Genomic DNA, 25,031 nt, shown 5'->3' with positions numbered 1-25,031 from the left:
ACCTTGATGGTGAAACAGCTCAAAGCAGCAGCACTCAATTCTTAGGGAATTGTTCCCTCAGAATAACAAAATAGAGACAATCATAACAGTGCCAGGCTCACATGGGGAAACTGTGAGAGCTCTGAACGAAGCTATTGCCAGTGACCCAGGGACAGTACACAGACATCTTTGTAGCTCTGAAAAGCACAAACGCCCTGCTGCCTCCCAGGAGGATTCTACTCCTGACCTACTTTTGGCCAATAGACTTCATCAAGGCAGGACATACTCCTTGCCTATGTGCAGGAGATGACTGAGAAATGTGTCTGCACACAATTCAACCCCAACTTGTTCTCCATTAACTTTGCTATGATTTGTTTTTTCATCATCTGTACAGTTTATGATTTCTCAATTGTCATTGAACTTCATTATTAAAACCAAGAAACATAAAAAATGTTTAGTTTTTAGCTTTAGGGCAATGTGAAAAGGGACAAGCTTATGAAAATAAAATAGATGGGCTGACTGTAAGGGAAGAACATTGCTGCTACTAACAGAGGAGTGAAGCCAGTGCATTTGAGATTCCTTACCTTATCCCCTGGCTGTGGTCTCATAAGAGAGACTTGGTCATAGCCTCGTCGAACCAAAGCCCACAGTGCATCAAGTTTACCCTGCAATTAAAAAAAAAAAAAAAGAGATACAAGATATGGCCAAGAAATGTGGTAAAAATAGCATGAGATTAAACAACAGCTGGGTTGGTACAGCTTTTCTCCATTAAGTTGTCTGCACACACACTGGTCCTGTACCCTGGCCTCTGTACACTTTATCTGGACAACCAGAAGAACCCCAGTGGGGTAATACCAAATATGCAGTGAGGATGAGAGCAGATTAATGTGAACAACTCCCTTAAGAGGCACAATTAGACAGGTGTTACTTTAAAGTGCTAATCTCACTTTAGGTGTTACAAAAGGCAGAACAAAAGTACAGTACAGATGGGAAGAGAACTGAAACATGGATAAACAGCCAGAAGAATACCTGCCTAGGCAGGCTTTAAAATTCACAGATGCTTTCCAGAAACATTCAAGCACTGTTTAACTGATCTGTAAGTAAGCAAGGGAGGGGAGAACTCATCCCAGAAAGCACTGTTTTGGGACATGGCCATAGATTCCCTGGGATGAGCATGGTATGCTGCAGCCTTGACTGTGCTAGCCCTCCAGCTTTCTTCTCTGCAAGCAGAGAGAACAGCTCTTCCCTGCCTTTAGGGTTGTGTGAGGATACATACATTAAAAGACATTGAAACACCAGATATTATAATGACATGGGAGAATTGAGGGTGAAAATATGGGGAGACTGAGTGACTTGCCCAAAAACCAAACACTACTGTCTTGTGGTTGAACTAAGGGGAAACAGATCTGGATCCCAACCCAAGCCTTCAGCCACAATGCAGTCAAAATAAGGACAGTGCCCTTTATCTGATCCTTTTCTATGCTGCCTTGAGATGGCAGAAAACAGCATCTGCCCTCCCTAAGGTTCAAGGGATCGGCTGTTGCACCCCAGGCAAGAAAAGAGTGTGAGCTGAGGAAAGGAAGATCTCTGCTCATGCCCTCTACTCTTCTCAAAAAATTATGGCAACACAGTGCCAAGTGAAATACACATTCCAAAACCAGGCACAGATGAGGATTAATGGCCACTTTTCTAAATAGGCTCTCTCACCTCTGCTGAAAGAAAGGCTGTGCTAAGAAAGTGCAATATAGCATCTTGCGTGACACAAGAGACTTGCTAAAATGGAGGGTCAGACACATTACCTTGATTGGAGTGTACCATTTTCGCTGGGAAGGTGGTTTTCTCACATGGGGCTTCTTTGGCTTGGGTTCCCATGGCTCATACTCCTGTTCTGGCAACTTAATAATAGCATTTTTGGGTTTCTCCAATTTTGCTCCTTCCTCTGTTGACCCCTTGTCTCCCCATCGCACCTGATGTCAGGAGAGCACACTGTAAGAAGACACTTCAGCAGTCCCCACCAGCAGGTGGTTTCCACAGATATTAATCTAATTCCCATCAGATGACCAAGTGCAACCAGAATTAGGTCAAATTTATGAAAGCACCAAACTCCTACCACAATCAGAAATACACACTTAGGAATAAAATAGTCTCATTCAAAAACTGCTGGAACTACTTAGCCTTTGCACATTCCAGTAATCTAAGGTATTGTGGGAATTCACAGCATCTAGGGCAGATGAGAATCATTAAGGTTGGTAAGAGCTCTAAGATGATTGAGTTAACCAGCACCACTAAACCATATCTCAAGTGCCATACCCACACACACCTTTTCAACACTTCCAGGGATGGTGATTCCATCACTTCCCCAGACAGCCTGCTCCAACTCCTAATCACCCTTTCAGTAAAGAATTTTTTTCCTGTATCTAATATCTTAATATCTGATTTTGTTGTCTGACTTAGCTCAAGCAGAAAAGTAACTCTGCATTCAAGAACAATATATGAGCCATGGTGTCACAGCCAGCATACATTCTCAGCATCAAGGATAAAATTCTTCCAAGGAAAATGGTTAAAGATATTAAGATGCAGTACTTCATCTGCAGTCTTGCAGGAACTTGCTGAGAAGCCTCCCCTTCCATAGAAACCAGGCACTGCATAGACAGCACCTTCAAATAAAAAATCAGTGTACCTTTGCCCAAATTTCTCTGACAAGAGAACTGGTTGCAACTGCACCAAAAGGTTTGACTCATGAGATTAAAGTTTCTTTTGGTGCTTATCTCATTTCTTAACCTGCAGATTTTCTCTAGCTCTTAATGCTAGATTCATTTAATTATTCATGCAAATGGTAGCAGCTTGATGCCTGTTACTTGGACACAAGGTGCAAATCAGGTATACAAGCCCTGATTAAGTCCCAGTCTCCGGTCCTCTTCAAAAATCACATGAAAACACAGCGGTACAATTTTCAATTAAACGTGATGGGATTTATAACACTAAAGAATAAGCCAAATACCTCCATCCTCTTAATCCCACCAACACCTCGACCTCCATAATAAGATGCATCCACGGTTGGCCACTTCTTCTTTGGCAATCCATCTTCATCATCTGAGTCCTGTGGGAAAGACAGGGAGATATTAATGCTGTTCTCACATAAAAAACATAAACTGTGGAAAACAGCTGAACATCCTATGGTCCAATCCTTGGATATCTGGCTTTGTGTATTATGCTTATTTGCTGACAAACCCAAGAAAGTCTCTTGTCTCTGCAGCTGCAATTTTAACTAAGAAGCCAGAAAGGATTGCCTATTCCTCTGCCCAGGCTGCTATTATTTAATCAAATATGCATTGAGCTCCAAAATCTCAACTGATTTGTAAGGAAAGGCGAAGTATAGATGAATTGTACATATACTGGCTTGCCACTGTGCTATACAGAAAATGCAATGGTGAGTAAGCCCAGAGAAATAATTTCTTAATCGCACTTTTAGAACTTAATGTCACCTAACAGAGGAAAAAAGTGACCACTGTTGAGTTTTCTGACATGTGCATCAGACCCTTTTCTCATGGCAGCTGTAACCAGCTATTCTACTCTATTTGATGCTTTGTGGAGTCTGGCTCAAGCTATACAGTTTGAAACAGGGTTCAGACAGGAGCACCTCACAATTGTTAGGGAGATCAGAATCAGAGCAATCATAAAGACTGAAGATTATTTGTTTGGAACATGTCAGAGTCTAAATCAGGAATTAACTTCTGGTTAATTTTTCTGTTCTTGCCTAACTAAAAGCTGGCAAATGGTTCTGGCTCAACAAGCCTGGGAACACATCTCCAGCTTTATCATCTTGAGCCAAGAGAAGTAACTGTAACTTCTCAGACTATATCATTACACTAAGTCAAGGCACCTGAAAGTCCCAGCCTGACACTCTCCAAGTACACAGACAGCTGAGGAGAGAGCACAACAAACCTCCTACAATATTTTGTTCATTCCTCAAATAACTGTGCCTCATGCTTATACACAGACATGCATGCTGCTCTTGGATTGGCCATGCACAGTGCTCTCTGCTACTGTTCCTCAGTACAAGGATGTTTCTAGAAACACTACCTGAACTTACTTTTTAAATAAAAAAAACAAACAAAAAATTAACTGAAAGACAAGTACTACAGAGAGATGTAAATTACTGATACATCACTAGATGGCATTTTCACAAAATTGCCCTACATGTTTCTATTGGAATGGAAAAGGAATTAAGAGCCCAAAAGACAATAATAGCTTTTTGAAACCATGCTTTAATTTTTTTTTTTTTTGTTTGTTTGTATTTACCTCTTAGGTTATGCCTTGGAGAAAGGTTATTCAGTGACATGTGGTCTCTCAGCTACAGTTCAACAGGTCAGTTCCGCCAACAAATTCTTTAGTATGGCCAGGCAAGACTAGAGCTGACATTTCAATTAACTAGTAAGGGGAGTTTGAGGTTGGGGTTTTTATTGTTATTGTTTGGCTTTTTGGTGTTGTTTTACCTTTTTTTTTTTGTTGTTGTTCCTGTTATTTTGTTTTTATCCTAAATTGGGAAAAAAATATGCAATGAAGGTATTGTGGTTTGGTGTTGGGTTTGGTGTTTTTTCAGAGCACAACAAATACAAAAATTTTATCCCATTTCATGCCAATCTAAACCAGTACCCAGTGAACTGCATCAGCATTTTAAATTAATTTATATTTGATTTCATTGTGAACATAACTACTATTTAAGATACTCTACCTCTTCCATGCAATGTAACAGATTTCAAGTGTTCATGTCTAACAGCTCTTACTGCCTGACTCCAGCAGGACAGAGCCAATAGTAACAGCTGCTACTTTTCCAGTTGATAAGGGATTTGTAACAAATATCCCCTACACTGAACACACAGCAAAGCAACATTAATAGCTACCACATGGAAATCTAATGCTTGTGCTTTAGAACAAGTTTTACACACCTATATTTAGTTTAACAGTAGCAATACCACACTGTATCAGTTGCAGGGCAGGTCATCATACCTAGAGAGCCTAATACTAAATGTAATGAAATTCATCACACATTGCAATTATTATAATACCCAATTATTACAACTCATACTGGATAAAGACAAGGCCAAGAAAAGGGATGGATACCATCTGTATTCTGTGTTATTCCTGGAGGCTTACATCAGTTCATTCTCTTTGATTGCATTTAAAATTGCAAAGAATCTGGAACTTCGGCAGGGCTGTGATGCTCTCTGAAAGCTCCTTCAAATGCAGCCAGCATGGCTGCAACTGCAGGCTTTGTGATAACACTAATCACACTAACCCCAACATAAATTCTGCTGTGCATTCTGAAGTTAAATTGTCACAGTCCTGCTGCTCAGGACAAGTAGCAGGATCACATACACGCTAGTGGTGGCCTCTAGCAACCTCAAAACAGCAGCTGTGGTTGCCTTCCTTTCATGGCAAGTTACAGCAAGTTAACAGTAAACTATAGGCTTCTCTTGTGTGTTAGGCAAGAGAATAGTGGAGAATATTAAATAATGGAATATTTTTAGAGAATATTAAATATCTAAATATTTTAGAGAATATTAAATAATGGAATATTTTTCCATTATTTAATTGTCTATGCAGAGGAAAGAAATAAAGGCAGGCATATGTTTTCTCTGGTGGTGCTTTTATTTACTATTATTATTTTCATGAAACTATTATGGTGAAACTAAACTGAGGTCAGGGTCAGTGAGTTACTGTCCCCAAAAGAGCTAAATACAATCCTGCCTCACACAGCTCAAAACCTAAATGGAGAAAGGCTAAATGTCCTTCCAAAGGTCACTCTGCAGAAGAGCCACAACCAGGGCAGGCTTTTGTCTCCCTTCCAGTAGCAAAGCCACAAGAATGTGGCCTTTGCTGTCCTTTTTTTCAGCTGCCAGACTGTTCCTTACTACCAATCTGGGCTAAACTCTGCTGAGAACAATGGCAGCTTTACTGGAGGAGGGACAGCTGTCAGCACAGCTTGAGAATCTAAGATTTGCTTACACACCTGTTCAATGCACAGCAGAAGGAACAAAATACCATAGGAACTCTTGACCTGTGGATTTTTGAGTTATGCAACTGTTTTCACTCTGGATGGAAGCAGTTTTGATGTATGCATTTAAAGAGGCCAGAAGGCAGAAATAACTGTCCTGACCCAGAGCACTTCCTCTCACAGCCTTTAAGGTGTCATTAAGACACCTACAGGGCTGACATTCCTGGGCAGCCAGTACAGTGGCTGCAGGCAGTGCCACAGCTCAAAAATAGCACACTTACAGGCTCTGGAGGCGGTGGTGGAGGTGGCTCCTTGATCACCTGGAATAAACAAATAATGGAGAAATCTGAGACAATGGTAGGGTTCATCCATCTCAATATTATGTCCTCCCTGCTTTCTTGCCCATGTCACAAATGAGTCATGCTGCTTCATTCCCTCCCCTATTCAATCCTCTAATTAGCACCATTGAAAACAAACCCAGATGAGATGAAAAATAACATATAATTACCAAGTTAGTGCAAAGATATGATTTCAGAATCTGCAGCTACTCTGAATTAATTAAAGAAACCCCAACGAACAAAATGCAAAAAAAACCCCTAACTCTTGTCTTCAAAGAGGACTGTAACAGCTTGTGCACACATTAGTAAATCAATTCCATTACATTATTATGCAGCAGGTTTCAAAGCTGGTCTAAAGGAGGTCTTGATCCCTACAGAAACTTAAGTCACATCCATGAGCTTATTTAAAATTCTCATTCAATGTAAAAATCACATAGGCCTTGAAACAATCAAAAACCCAGAGAACAGTAATTTAAACATGCACTTTAAGCAAATTGTTGAATCAGGGCTTTACAAATGTGGCGGTTTTTTAAAGCAAGGTTAACCACCCACTCCAACACTAACTCTGTGCTTAGCAGAGAATAGATGAAACCAAGTCAATAGAATAAAAAAAAAACCTGTACTTACCACTGTGCAGCAAAGGGGCCAAAACCACCACAGAAGAGCCAGAGCCAGCAGCAGAAAGAGAATCAGAAGAGCAATGAAAAGGATGGTCCCAGTCAGCTGCAAACAAGATGATTATTTCTGAGTTACCTTTGTATGTCTCAAAGAAGGCAGGAGTCCTAAGTTACACATTTAGAGTCAGCTTTCCCTCACTTTGAGGTCTCAGGTAGATTGTGCAGTCAATCCCTATCATCATTAGGATCACATCAGTGTCTGAGGTCACAAAACCAGGGAAGCATCTCCCCTTTGCAGTTTATAGCCCACTAGATTCAAGAAGGTTAAACTTGTATACAACTCATTCTGGACAAGTCCCTTACTACTGTCAGAATGGCATTGCAAACTACATGACCACAGACCTCAGGTGTGCAGAGTAACCTTTCATTCTAGAGATGCAGAATATGCAAATGCTGATATTCAACGAATGGGAATATTGGAGCTCAGACCTTATGGATAACTGTTCACATGCCAATATCATAGAACAGAGCACCACTTGCTCAGTGCATCAGCTCCCAAGCCTGCCTGTGTTGCCTCTTGACTCAAACCACTCACACAACTTTAGCCTAGGTGATTATGCAAACCAGCCAGTAATGCTGTTTATTCTTGGTAAATAGGGCTAGTTTTACTATTTTAAAATGAGATACTGTAATCATTATCTTAAGCATTTCTGATTCTTATATCCACTGATGTCTCTGCAGAGAACAGTGAGACTTTGGGGATGCAGAGCTAAGGGTCTATACCTTCAAAATCAAAGTCAAATTTTCTTTAGAATTACTAGAAACAAAAAAAATCTTGATGGATCCTTTGCACTTGGGGCATTTAATATTAGTGCACTCAGAAGAGATATTAATTCTCTATTGCTCTGATGACTACAGGAATCAGGTTGTCATGTGCTGCTTGCTTCCTGTAGAACATACAGAGCAGGTGGCTTTTGGGAAGTAAACATTTGTTTCACATGGGCAATGGCATGCTGAGACATGCCATATCATTTGACTGTACTGGGTTCTGGAATGATATTAACTTTAGCTCTGATGTTTCAGCCCTTTTTTTTTTTTTTAATATACACTGGGAAAATAAACCTTTCAATGGTAGATTTTCAAAATTTGAGAAGAGGTTCAATTCACCAGCAACAGAGATATCAGGGAACAGGAAAAACTTAGCAGGAGACTAGAGGAAAGCCTGGTGCTAGAAGATGTGAAAAGAGCTTGAAGAAAGGTCTGTCAATCAGGCTGAGGAAAGGAGAGTTGGGTAGAGAGGAAGCTGTAAGAGATTTTCGAAGGATAGGTGGAAGGATAAAGGGAAAGAAGCCAAATTCCAAAAGTGATTTCTATATGATAAAGTCCATGAGATTCACCTTATTATATCGGAAACTTGCTGAATTTCCATGACACCAGAAACTGATGCTTAGCCCCTTCTTACAACAGGGATTCCCTTCACTGCTCTAGGTGTATTTGTTTTCCCCTCAGACAATGAGAAGGCTGAGGGTGGAAAGCACCAGCTGGTAAGAGCTTTGCAAAGTCTGGGTGAGATCCTGAATGACTGACTTAGGTGGTACTCAGTTCTCTCTCAGGCCAATTCCTAGAGCTGTCAGGACTGACACATTCAATATGGGACTAACACAAACACAGCTCCTACTCCATGCTTTTAGGCAGGTAACCCAGTATCCCATATCTGTGTCACAGCATCGCCATCCCTACACTGCTCTGTGGCTTTTCATTATAGATGCAACAAACGGACCTGTTTCAGGATATGCTGTTTGGATCACCTTCATTTGGCCATGGAGCAGCTGGATTGCTCCAAAATGTGCCAGCTCCCTGCTCAAACAAGTCCTGTTAGAGGACACAGAACCCAGTTGCAGTTCAGTGCTAAGCCCAACTCTCTGTCCCTCCCTTGGCCCCATGTACAACTAATGGACCTGGAAAGCAGATACTTGAAGAGAAATGAATTCTCAGTAAAGTCAGTTTGCTGAGAAAAGAGTGAGTAAAAATCAAGCATAACTTCACAAAATATTGCTGCACTCCTTAAAAACAAATCCAAGCACAGCAGCAATGCAGTACCACTGCTACTATTACTCCAAACACACATTACCTCCTTGTTTTGTAGCTTTTGTTTCCAGGCATTGCTTTTCCCATGCTAACTGCACATATAAATTGCTGAGACATTTGCCAGCAGTAGCTCAGGAGCTGCTGGCAGCAAGAAGCTAAAGAGTCTTCTTTTAATGATTTTAATGATACAAAGCACCATAGTGAAGCTGGAGTTCGAAAAGAAAATAGCAGACTTCATGCAGCTGAACAGAAATAAGCACGGGGATCACACAGAGGCTTTTGGATTATAGTGAAGATACTTACTGTACAGAAAAGACAGAAGGACCAGCTGGGGAGGAGAGCTGAGCAGGCCAGCTGACTGCCACCCACAGAAAAGGAAACAGGAGGGGAAAGGAAATGGAGGGAGTCTCTAAAACGAGAAGAGTGAAATGCATGAAATTAAGACAAAGTTGGAAACTGAACTGTCAACCTCCCAGCTTATGGGACATAACAGGAGCGAGACAGTATTTTTCTATCAGCTGCAAATCAGGCTTCCTGCCTCCTTCACATTCAATCTGCAAGAGGCTGGTCAAAAACTGTCAGATTGACATGACTGGAGATTGGATTCCTCTTTTTATCCTAAGGCTACCAAAAGGAAAGGCTTCCTACATCTATGCTCTGGCCTTTAGGAACCCTGGTTAGGGTTGACACTTCAGTCTTCATCAGAAATAGGTTACATATGGGTAACTAAATGCACCAGTTAACACTTGCATTTCACTGCAGACTTGAAAGGTTTTACTGTACCTGAGGTAAAAGAGTGAAATTAAATGTGAAAATATCAGTCCTCAGTATGGAAAATTTGGAAGAAAGTTTTAGCAAAATAGAAATAATCCCATAAAGAAACAAACACATCTCTGCTATATTGTGTCCCTACAACCCAGATTGTTCCAGCATTCTGGTGTGATATTTCCAACCCTCATTGCTGCAAACATCAGAAAATTAGATTTACAAGTTCCAGTTGCCTCTATCTGCATTCCTGCCCTTCTGTTCTCCAGCTGTCAAAATGGCCAACAATGATTACAAACCAATATGACAGCATTTGGCATAGGCTATAAAAGTCCTTTTGACACTAATAACAATGATTCAAACTGCTATCAGGTACTTCAGACAACTTGGTTTAGACCACAAGCACAAGGTCAGATATTTAATTACTGTACTTGCTCACACCAGCTATGGGCACTGCCTATTTTTACCCCAAGGCAAGGAAGACAACTCTTTATCTATTAGTCAGTTTCCTAATTTTATTTATTTGATTCTAAAAATCAGATTTTGGTAAAGGATCATTTCCAGGTGTTTGTCCCTGACACTCCACCTGGTCTTTTTGACCACATGATGCAGGACAGACATCACTGTCCTTTCTCTCTGTGGCCTTTCCAGATACAAGTCCTAACAGTTGTGCCCTTTACCCCAGATCCCATCAGGGACCCCAAGGCTCAGAGTGTTGCTCCCTAATGTTCCTTCGATCATTTTCTCAGATCTCCCTCTGTTAAGTTTTGAGGATCTCTCTCCTGGGGTAGGAATGGGCAGGGTGCCTCTTATTCTAATTTTTTACTCAGAAGATCTATTATGATCTATCCACCATCAATAACAATTTGGCCTTAAGTAGCCCTGGTCATTTTCCCAAGTGCTGCTGGGATCAGTCAGTAGTGGTGACACAGAAGCTGCAGAGAGGTCAGGCTCACTCAGGGAGGCTTTGCCTGAAGAACAACCACTTCTTTCCAGGGTCTCATTGTTCCTCTGTCAAGCCCCATTGGAATTACTTACACAATGTGTGCTGGTGATGCTGACAGAGCTGGAGATGAACGTTAGCCCGTTGTTCATGCTGACTTGTAGGAAAACCACCCTAGAGCACAAAACAGATATGTTTATTTTTAGTGTCATCTTTACACCCATTGTTACCTTTATTTTGTCTCTGTTTTAACCATTGGTTTATGAGCATGCATGGATGCCCTGTTGAGTCAGGGCATTTTCATGGCCTCAGGCACTTACCTGCATTTGCCTCCCTCCTTACCCACGAGCCACCCTTTTTATGTTACCTTAGTTGAGCTGGGACATATGCTCTTTATTAAAAAACCCCCATCCCACCTGGGGCAAAGGGCACCAGGACAGTGAGTCATAACAGAATGCCTCAGACAACAGCAATACTACTGTACATAGCACAGGAAACTAAGACTTTTTGATTTATTTAAATAAACCCTTCTGTCAATGAACCAGAGTGTGTTCTTTTGTATCCAAGCAAATCCAGAACACCTGCACTGAGATCAAGAAGGGTAAAAACACTGAAATGCCAGTGAAATTCAAGAAGAATCTTCCCTAGTCATTCTCCAATATCAGAGAAAGGGCCCAGGGGAGAAAAAAAAAATGAAGTAATAATAAAAAAAAAGACAAACTCCACCAAATTAATTTCCTTTACCTACAAATACAAAAGGCAAGGGAGGTATTCACCTCTAGCCCCAGTACAGTATATAAGCACCCACAAGATCACCTAGGGAAAAGGTGCCATGTCTGCCAGAAGTCTACAGGATTAAAAAGGCTGAAAAATATCAACACTAGACACAGCAGAGCAAAATACAGGAAGCAACATATACAATAACAACAGAGGAATAAAAATCAAGCATCTCCTTTTCATCAAAATTAAAAGCCTGTCTTGAATTTAATTACTTTGTGGTCTGAAACAACAGGATATAGAAAGAGAGGAGGAATCACCATTCTGTGATTCTATGATATGGGGCCACAGTCCAAGAAGACCTTTGGTTAAACTGTGCTGAAGACCCAACATTAAATAGAGCTATGTTGGTTCATACTAGGAAAGGATTTGGCACAAAGGACATGGCTGCAATATGACACACACAAACACAAATTTATGACATCTTCACCCAGAAGTCCACCCTCTCAACACATGCTGGAAAGCAATACTCACTGTCCAGCATCTTCTATCACTGGGGCAGGGCAAAGTAAGTACGTATCATGAACAAAAGTCGGCTTTTCATCTGAAAGGAAATCAATTTAACTTTCAGGGATGAAAAAATTTAATTGTTTCAAGAAGGCCACCCCCTTGGGAAGTGACAGCCACAGATGAGCTCAATATATTGGCACGTACCAATACTCCCCAATAGTGCTGGTTACAAATCCAAGTACCAGAATAACCATTCACGTTGATGCCAACATGATGCTATCAGGCTAGAGATACCACAGCTAAGAACTGGATATTTATCTCTGCTCCTGACTGCACTGATCAGCCCTTTGGAATTCAGCTTTGAGCAGTATTCATCATGTCTATCTGAAAATCACATGCAACCTCGACTCACACTGAACAGTCCAACCCCTCAAGTTACTCAAGGTCTCAAAAGTTTAGGGTTCAGTTTTTGTCTACCCATGTCCAAATTCACAAAGGAGAGAATCCAAGGCTGCACTGTCTGAGCCCAAGAAAAAGGAAGGAGAGAGATAGGGTGGAGCTGAAATGGAAGAATACTGGGGGGGAAAAAACCAAACCCAAGAGATGGTTGGTCATTTACAGGAAACAGGCAGAGAGGGGCCATGACTGATGTGATCATGAGGATCTGCTCTGCACTAGCAGCTTCTCCTGGACCCAACCTTCCCTCTGTGGCAGCATCATCTGGAAACAGCCCACATTTATAAGGGTTTTGTGCAGACAGTCAAACACAAGGGCACACATCATCCCACCTCCTTGCATTCCACTGCTCCATGATTCAGCAGTGTTAATCCTGTCACATCCAGAAAGCCAAGTCCTATGAATTCAGACAGGAGGCCCAGCAGTAATCCTGTACTGCCACTCCACCAAATGTGTGTCAGCTGAGGACAAGAGCAGACACCACTCCAGTGACTATAGCTTAGCTCTGAATGGTCAGCAAACACCGGGGCTGCCAGTGGGAAAGAGTCATACCCGAGGGAATAAAGGGTTAACAAAGGCTGCCATCTTATTTACACTTTTGAGGCTTGTTTACTCTTTATGTAGGAAAAAAATTAACTCAAGCAACAACAGATCTAAGAGTTGTTCCTTCATGCCTCACCCCCTTCAAGCACACCTGAAGACAGAACTCATTTCCCTTCCTTGGCAGAGATAAAGCCATGGAAGTCAGTGATATGTTTTAGGGAGGGAAAAAAAGCATCTCATCACACATGAGATCAGCATCTCATCACAACATCTGTTGCAACCTTAACCCAAGGAAAATAGCATGGATTTGGAATGGAATGAGAGTAGTTTTCCTCCTGTGTATTTCCAGGCCCAGGTCAGCACTCACTGTGTGAAGCCCAGTCAAGGTGCTAGTGATTTGGGTTAGGGAAGAAAAAGCAAAAAGTCTAACTGATAAATCACAAAAACCAAATCCTAGTTAAAGCATAGCTGTAAGTAGAATAAATGCAAGACCACCAGAACTGACTGCAGCATCAGCACAGACAACTGGGATGGGAGATGAAGGAGCAATTCATGTGTTCCCTCTTGTAAGTTAACTCACTGCTTGGGAAGGCACCAGTCTGGCCTCGACAGCATATGAAAGCCTCTACTGTGCTCAGGCCACAAGGGCAGCATATATGAAATGGGAGCAGAGCTCCTCTCACCACACCATATTTCACTCTGCCAGACACACATGGCTTCTCAGGAATGAGAGAGCACTGCTGAGAAACTGGACACTCCATCTTTTTCGGCCGTTCAGTCCTTTGCCTGGCTGCTGAGACAGCAAACAAAAGACCCTGTTCAGCACAGCAATGACAGGGAGTTTTCAAGTTACACAGTCACTGTGATGGGACCAGCAACTGGTGTCAGAGAGGAGCAGAGCGTGCCTGGGAGGCCTGGCTTTGTGGCAGTTGTCTCCTGAACTGGTGACTAAAACTCTGAAAACACCACCGGGGATCAAGATAGCAATATTTATTTTTACTGCTGATGGATAAGGGAATAGGAAGCAATTTTAAGTTTCCATCTTAAAACCTGATCCCCAGTCCTCTCTTGCTGCATGCAGCACCCACGTGGATCACTACAGCAGTGCTAAGGTCACTGTACAGCAGCATGTCCATGTAAGAGCTCACTACACAATGCCCACAGGTCCTCTGCATTGAATAAGGATGAATTTCAAGCTTCTTTTAAGTGCACATCTCTATCCCAGCTCCCTCTCACATCTGCTGCAAGGACTCCCCTTAACATGGATGAGAATTGGCCTGTGGCCCGTGAGGTGACACAGCCACAGGGGTCACTGCAATCCCACCAGCCCACAAACTTACTGATAGTAAGGCTGTCATTGAGCTTGAAGCTGCAGAGTACCTGGTCGATATTTCTTGCATGATAAAAGCCGTTGCCTCTTACCACAACTTGAAAGGATTCTGTAAGCAAAAATATAGAAGATTTATAATTTATTTATGAGATATAACTCAAATACAGCTTTTCTGTTCAGAGTGACCTGAATCAAAACATGACAGTTGCTGTTCTCTGCCCTATGCCTGAAATAAAACATCCACAGACACTCGCTCTATTCAGGAGCAATGTCCAAGCCTGCTACAGTGGCATTAGTGCTTCAGAGTCTTCTCTTTGTCTCAAGTCAGCTCCCACAAGTGTAACACAGAACTGCAATGCCTTAAAGGTGCCACAGTAAAACTAAGTCTGACTTGACTGATGTCATCTCGTGGTTCCTCCATGGCTTTTGGGACAGACACTTTTACCAACCACCTGTACCAGTCCTTCCTCCTAATCTTCATGGCAGATGGCACTAGGCTTTCAGCAGAGCTCTGTTCAGGAAGATGCTGACAGACAGAACTCCCCTCCTATACCTCCTGTGACTCAAAGCTCCAACAACACAATAGTTTGCTATTCTTCCCTCCCTTTTACTGTGTACAGGTGAAGCCCAACACAAAGCCACAGCCCCCTTTGTGCTAGGCACAAGATGCACCAGGAAGGGAAGTGGCAAGGGAAACTTCCCTCTAGGACACAAAAAGCCATTGTAGCTGCTACACTGACCACAGAGATAAGATCTTTAATGCAGGTAGAGAGACACGTTACAAATTTGTTCTGTCCCCAGCACACTTCTGAAACTCCCTTTGACACTGCAGACAAGCAGCCAGCTGACAGCTGAGATTGCTGGCACACAGCAAGGGAAAGCACTAAAGCTGCACTTTCACACATGAATTTCCTACTTTAACCAAATCCACCACAGGGCTCTCACACCAGCCTCTGAGATCAGCCCAATACAAGGGGTATAACAGCACAACACAGGAATAATTAGTCTTCAAGCTTCACATTGAAAAATATGAATAAATTACATAGTGCTCCATTAGTAGTGAATAAAACCATGACCAGGTCTACATGCATCATCATTTATGCTTTGATGAACATACTAAAAAGGAGAACAAAATAATGCTGGTAGCATTGAGGGGAGCTGTACATGATTTTTAGTGATATAAGATTTGGCTTTTAGCAACATTCCATACAAGGCACTACCATGTCATTTGTATGCCTCAGAGGAAGGAATCTTTATTGGATCACACTACAAGAGGCCCAAAGGTGGCTGAAATACATTTAGCCTCATCTGCCTGCACTTCTTTATCAAGCTACTGCAAGGCAAGCTAGCATGACAATGTGGAATGCTTTACTTTTCTGTACAAACAGCTTGTTTTTGTTAAAAACTCTCTCACTCATTGCCATTATCACTGTATTGAGATCAAATGCAAGTCCAGGTGAATTGGACCGGGGCATTTACAAATTACAATCATACACTGGAAATCCACACTCTGGTTTTCATTGTGGTAATTTGCTCTAGACCAGGGCTCTGAACTGACAAAAGCTACAAGGTACACGGAATCAAAGAAGGTATATTAGGAGGAGAAAAAGAAAGTATCTACTGGAGTGCATTTTGAAATGAAACATGTGCTTAGGTATCTTGCTAAAGAAAACTTATAACATTTGCGATCTCCATGAGTACACCAGGAGCCAAATACACAAATCCAGCATCAGAATTTGGCCTCTTTTTAATGTAAAGGGTTTTACATCCTGGTTCTCACTGGGGGTAATGAACATTTCTTTAAACAAATGAAAATGCACTGTAGGCCAGATTCATCTGCTTCTTACTCCAATAAGAATCTTGAGTTACTATTAGTCAGATTCATGCCTTAAGCCATTCCACATCTAACCCAGCTGCTATACTGAGAATTATGAGCATCCCTTTTTTTGCCAGCAGAGCTGAGAGTCATGGCCATCCCTGAGGGCAACTGGGCTTCTGCCCACCCACCAGAACTACCTGCCTGGGACCACACACTGGCAGACGTGCTTGTAACCAGCCCACTTCACAGTGGCACAGAACACCCAGCCAAGATGATAATTTTTCCCCATCTCAATTTTACATTTTAAAAGAAGCTTGCTGAAATAAAATTGTACTTAAATTTTTCTTCCCCTTCTCATGAATTAATGGCCTTAAAAGGCAACAATCACAAAAGCTTAATTGGTGGCTTTAAAAAGATGCCACAGGTAAGAAAATTTCAGCACAAGACATCAAAGGTAAAAGCTGCATCTAGAAGTTTAGTCTTGTCAGGACAATTTACCTCTCCTGCCGTTCTTTTCACCGTGACTGCCACTCTACACAGTCAGTTGTGAACAAGTGATTGAGTAGTAACCTGTCGACCAACACAAGCTGAAAATATACCAGACTTGCAGGGAAACAAACAGCAGGCACCAGGTTTGTTGCTGCTGTTCAGCAGCCTGCCCCCTCGGTTGCTCCGGAGCATTCACGTGTTCTGGGTGATGCTCTGTTGAAATGGCTAATTCCATTTAATTTTGCGCCCTGGCTCTGGCTGCGTCCTTTTCTTCCTTAGTTACTGTCAGATCATGGATTGCAGCTTTTGACAAGACAGCGAAGGGAAAAAGGTCAGCACTGAAACAACCGGGCGGCGCTGGCAGCGAGATGGTAGGTCGGAGCTGGTGTGCACTGGCTGTGCTGTCGGCTCTGCTTCTCCGACTCTGATGAGAAGCTGACTGCTTGCATCCACACCTGGTGGTTGATGTGGCCAGTAGGATGCCACATCCAACAAAACCTTTCAATCACATCTGCGTACCATAAGCATAATCAAAGCAATGATGCTGTCAAACGGGATATGAGGCACCTCTGGTTCTGCACTGATAGCCTGTTTACAGGCTGCATGTCTTGGTCACTTTAAATCAGAGGGAACAGGAAGGACCCAACTACACTGCTGCACATTGGGGACAATGAATTTGCAGGGTCAAAAAGCATTAAACATCAGATAGCTGTCACCATATGACGAGATCAATTTGTAACTGGATTTGCCAGATAGCTTTGTCACAGAAAGCCAGAGTCCCAACTGGAATTGTCAACACATACAAATTGTTCCATTAGCATTTCACTAAACCTCTGGCAAGTCAAAAATGAAGCCAAGATCACCAGCCATCACCAATGCAGTAGTGACTATGAGAGCACTTACAAGGAGTGGCTCAGACCCTGCTTTAAGCCTTGATCATAACTTGTTTCCACTGAGCCACACAAAACCCACACGATCTCATAGCAAATCGTAAAAATTATTAGCAATGCTCAATAAAGGCTAAATCAATTATCACCACCTCACTCAGATAAGTTTCATACAAAAAGTGTGGACAGACACAGATTTCAAGGCTGTAAATAGACAAGTATCTTTCCTGGAGAATGTGATAATATATTGCACTCGCTCCAAAGGTCCATTATTTTTCAATCATAATTTTGAAATGAAAATTTCCATTATGTATTTAAGCAAACAAACACTCCTAACCTAAAAGAAGAGGAATTTTTAGAAAATGTTATGTTCTAATTTTCAGCCAGTGGGTACATCCACCATGAAAGTGTATATATATGTTGATGCAGGTTTCAGTGGCTCTATATCTTGACAAAATACATTATCAGTAAATTATATCAGTAATTACCTAAATTTAAAATGCATAAAAATTCTGACACTAATGCAAAAAATAGTGAAGCCTATGAAGTAAATTCCAAATGAAGCACATTAGAAAAATAAACCACATTACATAGAGTAGCACTATAACTGTCCAGTGACATGAACTCAAAATCTGTATTCACACTACCATGAAAAAAGTTGTTTATTCCTAGAAGATTCCTTCCAGGAGACAGTGGTGCACACAGCTATACAGATAAATCTCCAGCTATGCTGAAGTAAGTGGGATAATAAAGGATAATAAATCTAAGCACAAATGTAAATATTTGTAGCCTCATGCTGTAAAACCTCTTGCAGGAGGTAATTTCAGCTGTGGCTTGTGGGATAATGATAAATGCTATTGCAGGCCTAATTTTTAGTGCTAAAGGCTTTAATACTTTAAATACAACGGTATACAAACAGTGCACATCATGTGGAGCTGCAGCTTTGGCTTCCTCCCATTTTCAAGCTCTCTGCTGCTACAAACAAACCTTCAAGCAAGTGGAGATTGGGCAGCAAAGCTTCACCATGTGCCAGCCCTTGCCAAATCAGCAGCACTACACAGAAACTGATTCTTCCCAGTTTATACTAGTCTTGTTTGAAAGCCACAAAGACAATGAAAAATTCTACAGATCCAAGTAAGGTAACAATATTGTTTGAGGGGTTTTTTTTAAGGGCAAACTATTTTTAAGGTGTACTTGTGGAATTTTAATCACATTTGTCATAAACTTTTTACCTAGCAAGCTTAGCAAAAAATGAAGTGGTTTGAACACATTATCCTTTGGAAGAAAGAAATTTTACTCTTTTTGCTGAAATATATTAATTTTGTTGAAAGAAATTTTTTTTTCTTGAGAATTTATTTTCTCAAATACTCCATAAAAATATTTTCAACATTCCATTTGAAAAACATTGTTTCCAGTTCAATTTCCCATATTCTTAACATTGTTCCAAACAATTTCAAGAATACTACTAAAATCCCTCCTATTGGAACATGCACATTTTTATGTAGCTAAAGACACTTTGTTGAACAGGATGGCTTGTAATAAGCTTTGCATAAAAAATTGTCAGGTACACAATAATTAAGAAAAATAGGAAAGTATCATTATGAAATAAAAAAAACTTTAAATGTCAAATCTTTAAAACTGTTTTTTCTACTTAACTCCACAACATTTTTAAAAGTAAAATCGTTGCTTTAAATTTTCTATGATGAGATTTTACATCTACTCCACAATAATATACTTAGGAATAATTCAAAAGACACAAGGATATTTCACGTTAAATTGAAATATTCAGGGTAAGATCATATTGTGATTGACATGTGGAAATGAAGAGTGAACAATTTTTCTTCTGTGATACTCAATTTTTCCTGAGTTTCATATTTTATCTGTTTTCAAGGTCAGCTTTCATGCATCATTGTCATTTTTTATGCGCTCCTTTTTACAGTGCATAAGAAAAGGAACACAAGACACTAACACTAGAGCTAAGTAACCATGCTGAAAAACTGTACCTTCCAGCAAACTTATGGTGTCACTCTTACTCTGCTGCAATAGCCTCTAAAGTAGAAAAAAACTCAAGAAAATTGCTAACATAAACCAGAACAAATCCAAGTTAAATATTCTAGACATGAAAGGCATGAAATTATCAACAACTCCTCTGGGTATCTTTGATGTTTACCGTAAAGAATAATGGTTCTTTCAAATAAGTAAAACATTAGCATTTTGGAAAACACAAGAGGTATCTTGGCCTATGCAACAAATTATATTTGGTTCAATAAACCTTAAATTTCTGTAAACGTTTTGCAAAGTCTTGTTCTAACTGCTGACAAGTCCTAGCAGATGCCAGGAATGCAATGTTTCCAGAAATTTGTGAGATATTGCCTTTAGACCCTGAAACACTCTGTCAGTCTGGCTTTATATTACTTTTCTTGCATTTCTCTCTCTCAGATTTTTAAAAAATGGTATCCTCAGTTGCTCTCCAAGCTGGTACTCACACAGCAGCTCCATGCTTATTGTCAGAATGTTTTTCTCAACATGAAAAGGAACATGTAGGGCTTTAGCCATGGCCTGAGAGGATGCTCTAACACATCCACAGGCTTCAGCTCCAGTACCACATTAGGTAGTTACTGACATTTCATCCGTGTCATTCATTTGCCTAAACACACTGTTCTTATGGAAACTTACCTCCTGCACAAACACTGGATGGTTCAGCTGCTAGGATCTCAATGCAAGACTTCTTCAGAATCTGAAAGATTTAGATAAGGGCATTTTTGGTAACCATTTTCATCTATGCTTTATTAATGCAGGGAAGGGCACCCTTCACTGTGTTTCAGAATGCCCAACTTACTGAATCAATGGTTCCTCTTAGGGCATAAAAGCCTCCTTTAACTGGAAAAACATGATCGATGCTGTCAGCAATCGTTGACAGCTGCAAAGAAAGACAATCATAAATCATGAGGAAAACAAAATTACAGGGAACAAAACTGGGCCCTTTCATACTTGCTGAAAGACATCACAGTGACACAAAATGATTTATGCCCCAAGTAATTAAATAAATGCCTTCATCTGATGCTGTTACTTGTGCAGTAGTATAACAGAAAAACACAAGAAAAAACAAGCAAGTTACCTGAGTTTCATTGAAATCTTTCACTCCAACACAATAAACAATAGCTCCAAAGCTTCTGGCTCTGTTGGCCTAAAAAACCCAAGAACTGCCATTAAGTGCAAAGCTGTATAATCAGCGGGGTCAGCAGTAAATGTGTACAGGTTTGCCATAAATTAGTTTGGATGAAGATAAAAGTGACTTACTTCTTGTTCTGCATAATAAAACTGAGCGTCTTGCAACTCGCCATCCGTCAGGGCAATGATCACACTGGCGGTCCGAACTCCTACGTGGAGGACAGTCAACAGCAGATTGCATACACATGGCACAAGATTCAGCAATGGAAAAAATGTCTGGAGTGAGGCAATCCTTTTTACTGAGAAATAAATACAAACCCCTAAGGCCAGACTCTCAGCCTGGTCTGTATGGACTTGGTGATACACCAGCTGAAGGGCAGATGAGGCTGCAATGAGCCAAAACCTGTGCACCTTCACATCACAAGCATCATTGCAGGGGGAGTGCTGCTCTAACAAGGTCCACACACCAACTCTGAATAAAACAGAGTTCTGAATAAAATAGAGCAACTACCAAGATTACAGACAGAGCTTTCATGTGGAGAACTGACAAAATGGGTTCTCAGAGAAGGAGAGGTTTCCCCTCTTCTCTTGACAAACTTGTCTCTACATAAATATTGTCCAGAGACTGTGGCAAGAGATACTTCTGCAAAAGGATCTTTGCTGCCATCCTCCCTTTCCCTCCTGCAGGGTGTGAAAGAGCAACCCCACTGAACATGGCATGAAATGGGCTTCTAGAGGAAGGTCAGTCCTACAGTTCTCCAGCAACAAGAACTTTCAGTGAAATTCATAGGAATTCTGAGCATGCGAAAACCTTAAGGTCAGGTTCATTAGGAAAAGATCATGTATTGTGACACAGCATTTCATATCCCATCTAAACTTCAGTGAAAAGGTTGCATAGACTGCAGAGATGCACGCAATACATGTAATGTACGTATATATGTAATGCAGTATAGAATACAATGCCACCTAGAAAAATGCCACCTGTTAACAAAATTAAACCAAATTAACATGGTTCAACCAACCATTCTGAGTCCATACTTCTTAAGCAAAGTAATAAATACGCATACGTGTTACTTTCAGGCAAGTATTTGTTATTTTTTTTCAAAATAATCTGTTACAATTTCAAGTGTCTTCCTCCATACTGTCTGAAATTACAGACTGATTAGTTCTGACAGGTTTCTTATGCCATGCACTCCTTCCCATGTCATGTCAGACACAGACATAAATCTTAAAAAATGACCAGCAACTTGGGGGAAAAAATAGCTTGGATTCCCTTCTTTTTTTTTTTTGTGCCCAGAACCCCTGAAAGATATTGAAAAAACTGGGGATCTTATTTTGTTTTCTTTTCAATGCTTGTTTCTTCCCTGGTAGTTTAGCTTCTAAATCCAGATCTCATCTACTCTTTTTCCTTCCTAATTCAATTTACAGAATACTCGATTAGTTCTTAGGTACATGCTATGAAGTAGAATTGTTTTCAGTTGGACATTTCAGGACTCCTGACTCTGAAATGCTGCAACACTGTACAGAACTGCTGCTCCTATACTCACAGACTATTTTAATAAAAAGGCACCAACCTCTTCCTCCATCTCCCTAAGAGACCATTAGCCCATAAATGAGAACAACCTCACACCAGGGTATGAACTAAGCAAGTCTTGTTAACTAACTAAGTCTTCTTTTGGCACAAACAAAAACCACAAATACACTTTCCTCTCAAAATTTAGTGAAAATGCACATTTTAGCAACTCAGAATCTGAACACAAATCATTGACACTGATGCAAAACTCTCATTCACACCTGCACTAATGAGAACAAAGTAGAGAGGGCTGAGTGCATCAGGATAGGGAGGACCAGGAAAATGTGGGTATTCCTGTCTGCTGGGTGCAAGATGGGCAGCTCTGCCTGCTATGGTTTGGTCTGCATTCTGCAATGGTCAGATCTGGGATCATACTGGTCTTCTCTGATCTCAAACCATGAATCACTCGTTTAGGAGTAGGGCTGCAGTCAAAATGGAATGTGGTGTTGCATAACACCCCTCCTTCTGCTGTACTTCTGTCAGCGGGTTTACTGCCGGTCATAAAAAGAACTACAATCCCTGTCTCGTCAATGCAGATATCAACATGAACACTACACAGCACATACCTCCATAGGTCTCATGGTAAATTTGCTCATTTGCCTGCAATGAAGTGTAGAACATGGTTAGCTTGTAAGAATAGCAGCAGGAAGTAAACAAAGTTTCTATGTGTAAAACAAAGAAAGCAGGTACTGTGATGTGTACCCTTTTAAATCCTTCATGCATGAACGTGTCTCCTCCAGGCAATTCTTCCTTAAGAATGTCCAGCCCTCGTCTTATGGCTTCCCTTTGGATTGAAAAAAACCAAACACAAATAAACAAAACAAAAAACAAAAAATCCCACGAGAACATTTTATTAGAAGTTATGTTTTTTCTTTTGTTGAGATATTCCTGTACCACAGTTAGATTATGCAGCCTGTCAATCAGTTCCACAGAGTGCATACACATCAGCTGGAACATTGGCTGAACCAAGATTTTCTTCAAATTCCACAATTTATCACCCAAACACCCATGAAGGTCACAAAACCAGACGCAGAGTACAGCATTAGGGTAACGTATTTTAAAGATGGAATTCTGTCCCTACTCGCTCATTCTCATATAATCTCAGCTGGGATAAGATTGAATTAAAGTCAATGCCAGATATTAAACTTTAACGAACTGCAGAACAAAAAAGAGTTTAAAAGCTTGTGACCTGTCACAAAACTGGGACAAACTAAAGCTCTGTATTGAATCAGTCATCAGGAGAGTCTGGATTAGGATTTTTCCGTTTTAAAGACAGAGGCCAAAAGATAAGAACGGGATGGGAATGAGGAGAATTTCCTATCCTAGACCAGGGACTCATCAACCTTCCTGGGGCATAGATTCCTCCTGGACACAGAAGTGCTTGCATGTCATGACCCCTGTTGCATAGCTTCTTACTCCCCAGACACCTATTAACCAAAAAGATTGTTCAGGCACATTAATAATTTACTTGATCATTGACCACCAGAAGACCTTGATCCTTAACAAGGGTTTTCATTATAGTAATGGAACATAAGGCACAAATATTCAACAGATAACTCATAGGCAGTTCAAACATCAGCACCAGATTCCATGGGGCAGCCTTCAAGAGAATATTGAGAACCTTTCTAAACTCCATTTTGCAACTGGGTATTTTAGGTGGCACAGCCACAATTACAGAGAATACAGGAGGCTCTGTGGGATGAGGTAAAAATCAGGAGCCTGGATTGAGGATGTCCTTAGTGCAAGAAGCATGTTTTTACCCTTTTGAAGTATAAAATGAGCTGAAAAGGCACACTGTGATCCATACAGAGAACAGGATTTGAGGACAGAGAACACTCTAATACCATGTTCAACAATTGACAGAGGGTTCCTCTCTACTCTCCACCTTGCAAAGAGCAAATTCACCCAGAGAAAACTAAGCAAGTTTGAGCACTGCCACCAAGATACATGATGGAGACCTGAAACAAAACTCAGGGGAGCCAGCAGAAATGTAAGAGCCCTTCAGGGTATTTGGCTTAGGACGAGTCCCTGGAGTACAAAGTTGAGGGAGTAGTTCTTCCTGCTCCAGAGTTCCCATTATTTATAGGGTGCCCTGTACTACTGAGGCCCTCTCACACAGACAGCAGCATCAGCAAAAGTGAAGGCTTTAAGCTGAAATGAAAAAATACTTAGAAACACCCCAGTGATAGGTATTTTTATGTATAGAGAAAATTAAATTTAAAAGTAACATTTTAGGGGGTGGGGATTTTTTGTGTTGGGGCTGTTTTCAGTGGTAGTTTGGAGGTTTCTATTAATTTGCTTTTTTTAAGAATGAAAATTTAGTTGTGAATCTGGCAAGCAGAATCTTGCTCCACTTTTTTTTCTTACAAAGACTGTCACTTGGCTTTGCAAACCAGCTCTGGCACGGGTGCTTTTTGCAGGCAGTCCAGGAGAGGGGTGCCACAGCCTGGTGAGGTCCTGCTCCAGCACTGGGGGCAACCAGCTGCCAGTGTAAAGGTCAGGGCTTTGAGTCCCTTCCAAGGGCACTGGGGATCTCTCCTTTGCTCACCAGTTCAGGGTCTGAGATCTCTTCCACAAAAACTGTCCTTATTTGAGTAGCTGGGGATAGCAAGTATGTACCTGGATCCTCAACTGGAAATGAAATTTTTCCCTGAAATACCACAGTAAAGAACAGACAGCCCAGTGCTGCCTTCCTCTTACAAAGCTGAAAAGAAAATTGAAATGGGAGATCCAAAGGCCTTCTAAACCTTCCTCCAGTTGGGAACAGAGGAGAGGATTTCAGTTGGTGCCACACCAAGGACCAAGACA

The 25,031-nt window shown here is 41.1% G+C and overlaps 1 protein-coding gene across 1 annotated transcript in view; it reads right to left on the bottom strand.

The window, feature by feature from the left end:
* Positions 1-25,031, bottom strand: part of ANTXRL (ANTXR like) — a 56,279-nt gene that overhangs the window by 19,198 nt on the left and 12,050 nt on the right. The window contains exons 4-17 of the mRNA XM_053984203.1: positions 22,926-23,007; positions 22,790-22,823; positions 20,780-20,859; positions 20,598-20,666; positions 20,319-20,399; positions 20,156-20,216; positions 14,295-14,393; positions 11,980-12,049; positions 10,824-10,902; positions 6,943-7,038; positions 6,259-6,297; positions 2,981-3,079; positions 1,779-1,946; positions 564-644 (exon numbers count right to left, since the gene is read on the bottom strand). Coding sequence (XP_053840178.1) covers positions 564-644; positions 1,779-1,946; positions 2,981-3,079; positions 6,259-6,297; positions 6,943-7,038; positions 10,824-10,902; positions 11,980-12,049; positions 14,295-14,393; positions 20,156-20,216; positions 20,319-20,399; positions 20,598-20,666; positions 20,780-20,859; positions 22,790-22,823; positions 22,926-23,007 — 1,138 coding nt within the window. The remainder of the gene's footprint in view (positions 1-563; positions 645-1,778; positions 1,947-2,980; positions 3,080-6,258; positions 6,298-6,942; positions 7,039-10,823; positions 10,903-11,979; positions 12,050-14,294; positions 14,394-20,155; positions 20,217-20,318; positions 20,400-20,597; positions 20,667-20,779; positions 20,860-22,789; positions 22,824-22,925; positions 23,008-25,031) is intronic.

This window comes from Vidua macroura, chromosome 8 (genome assembly GCF_024509145.1).
Source record: "Vidua macroura isolate BioBank_ID:100142 chromosome 8, ASM2450914v1, whole genome shotgun sequence".
NCBI classification, from domain to species: domain Eukaryota; kingdom Metazoa; phylum Chordata; class Aves; order Passeriformes; family Viduidae; genus Vidua; species Vidua macroura.
The sequence above is the reverse complement of the archived record's forward strand: the minus strand, read 5'-3'. Positions and strand labels throughout refer to the sequence as shown.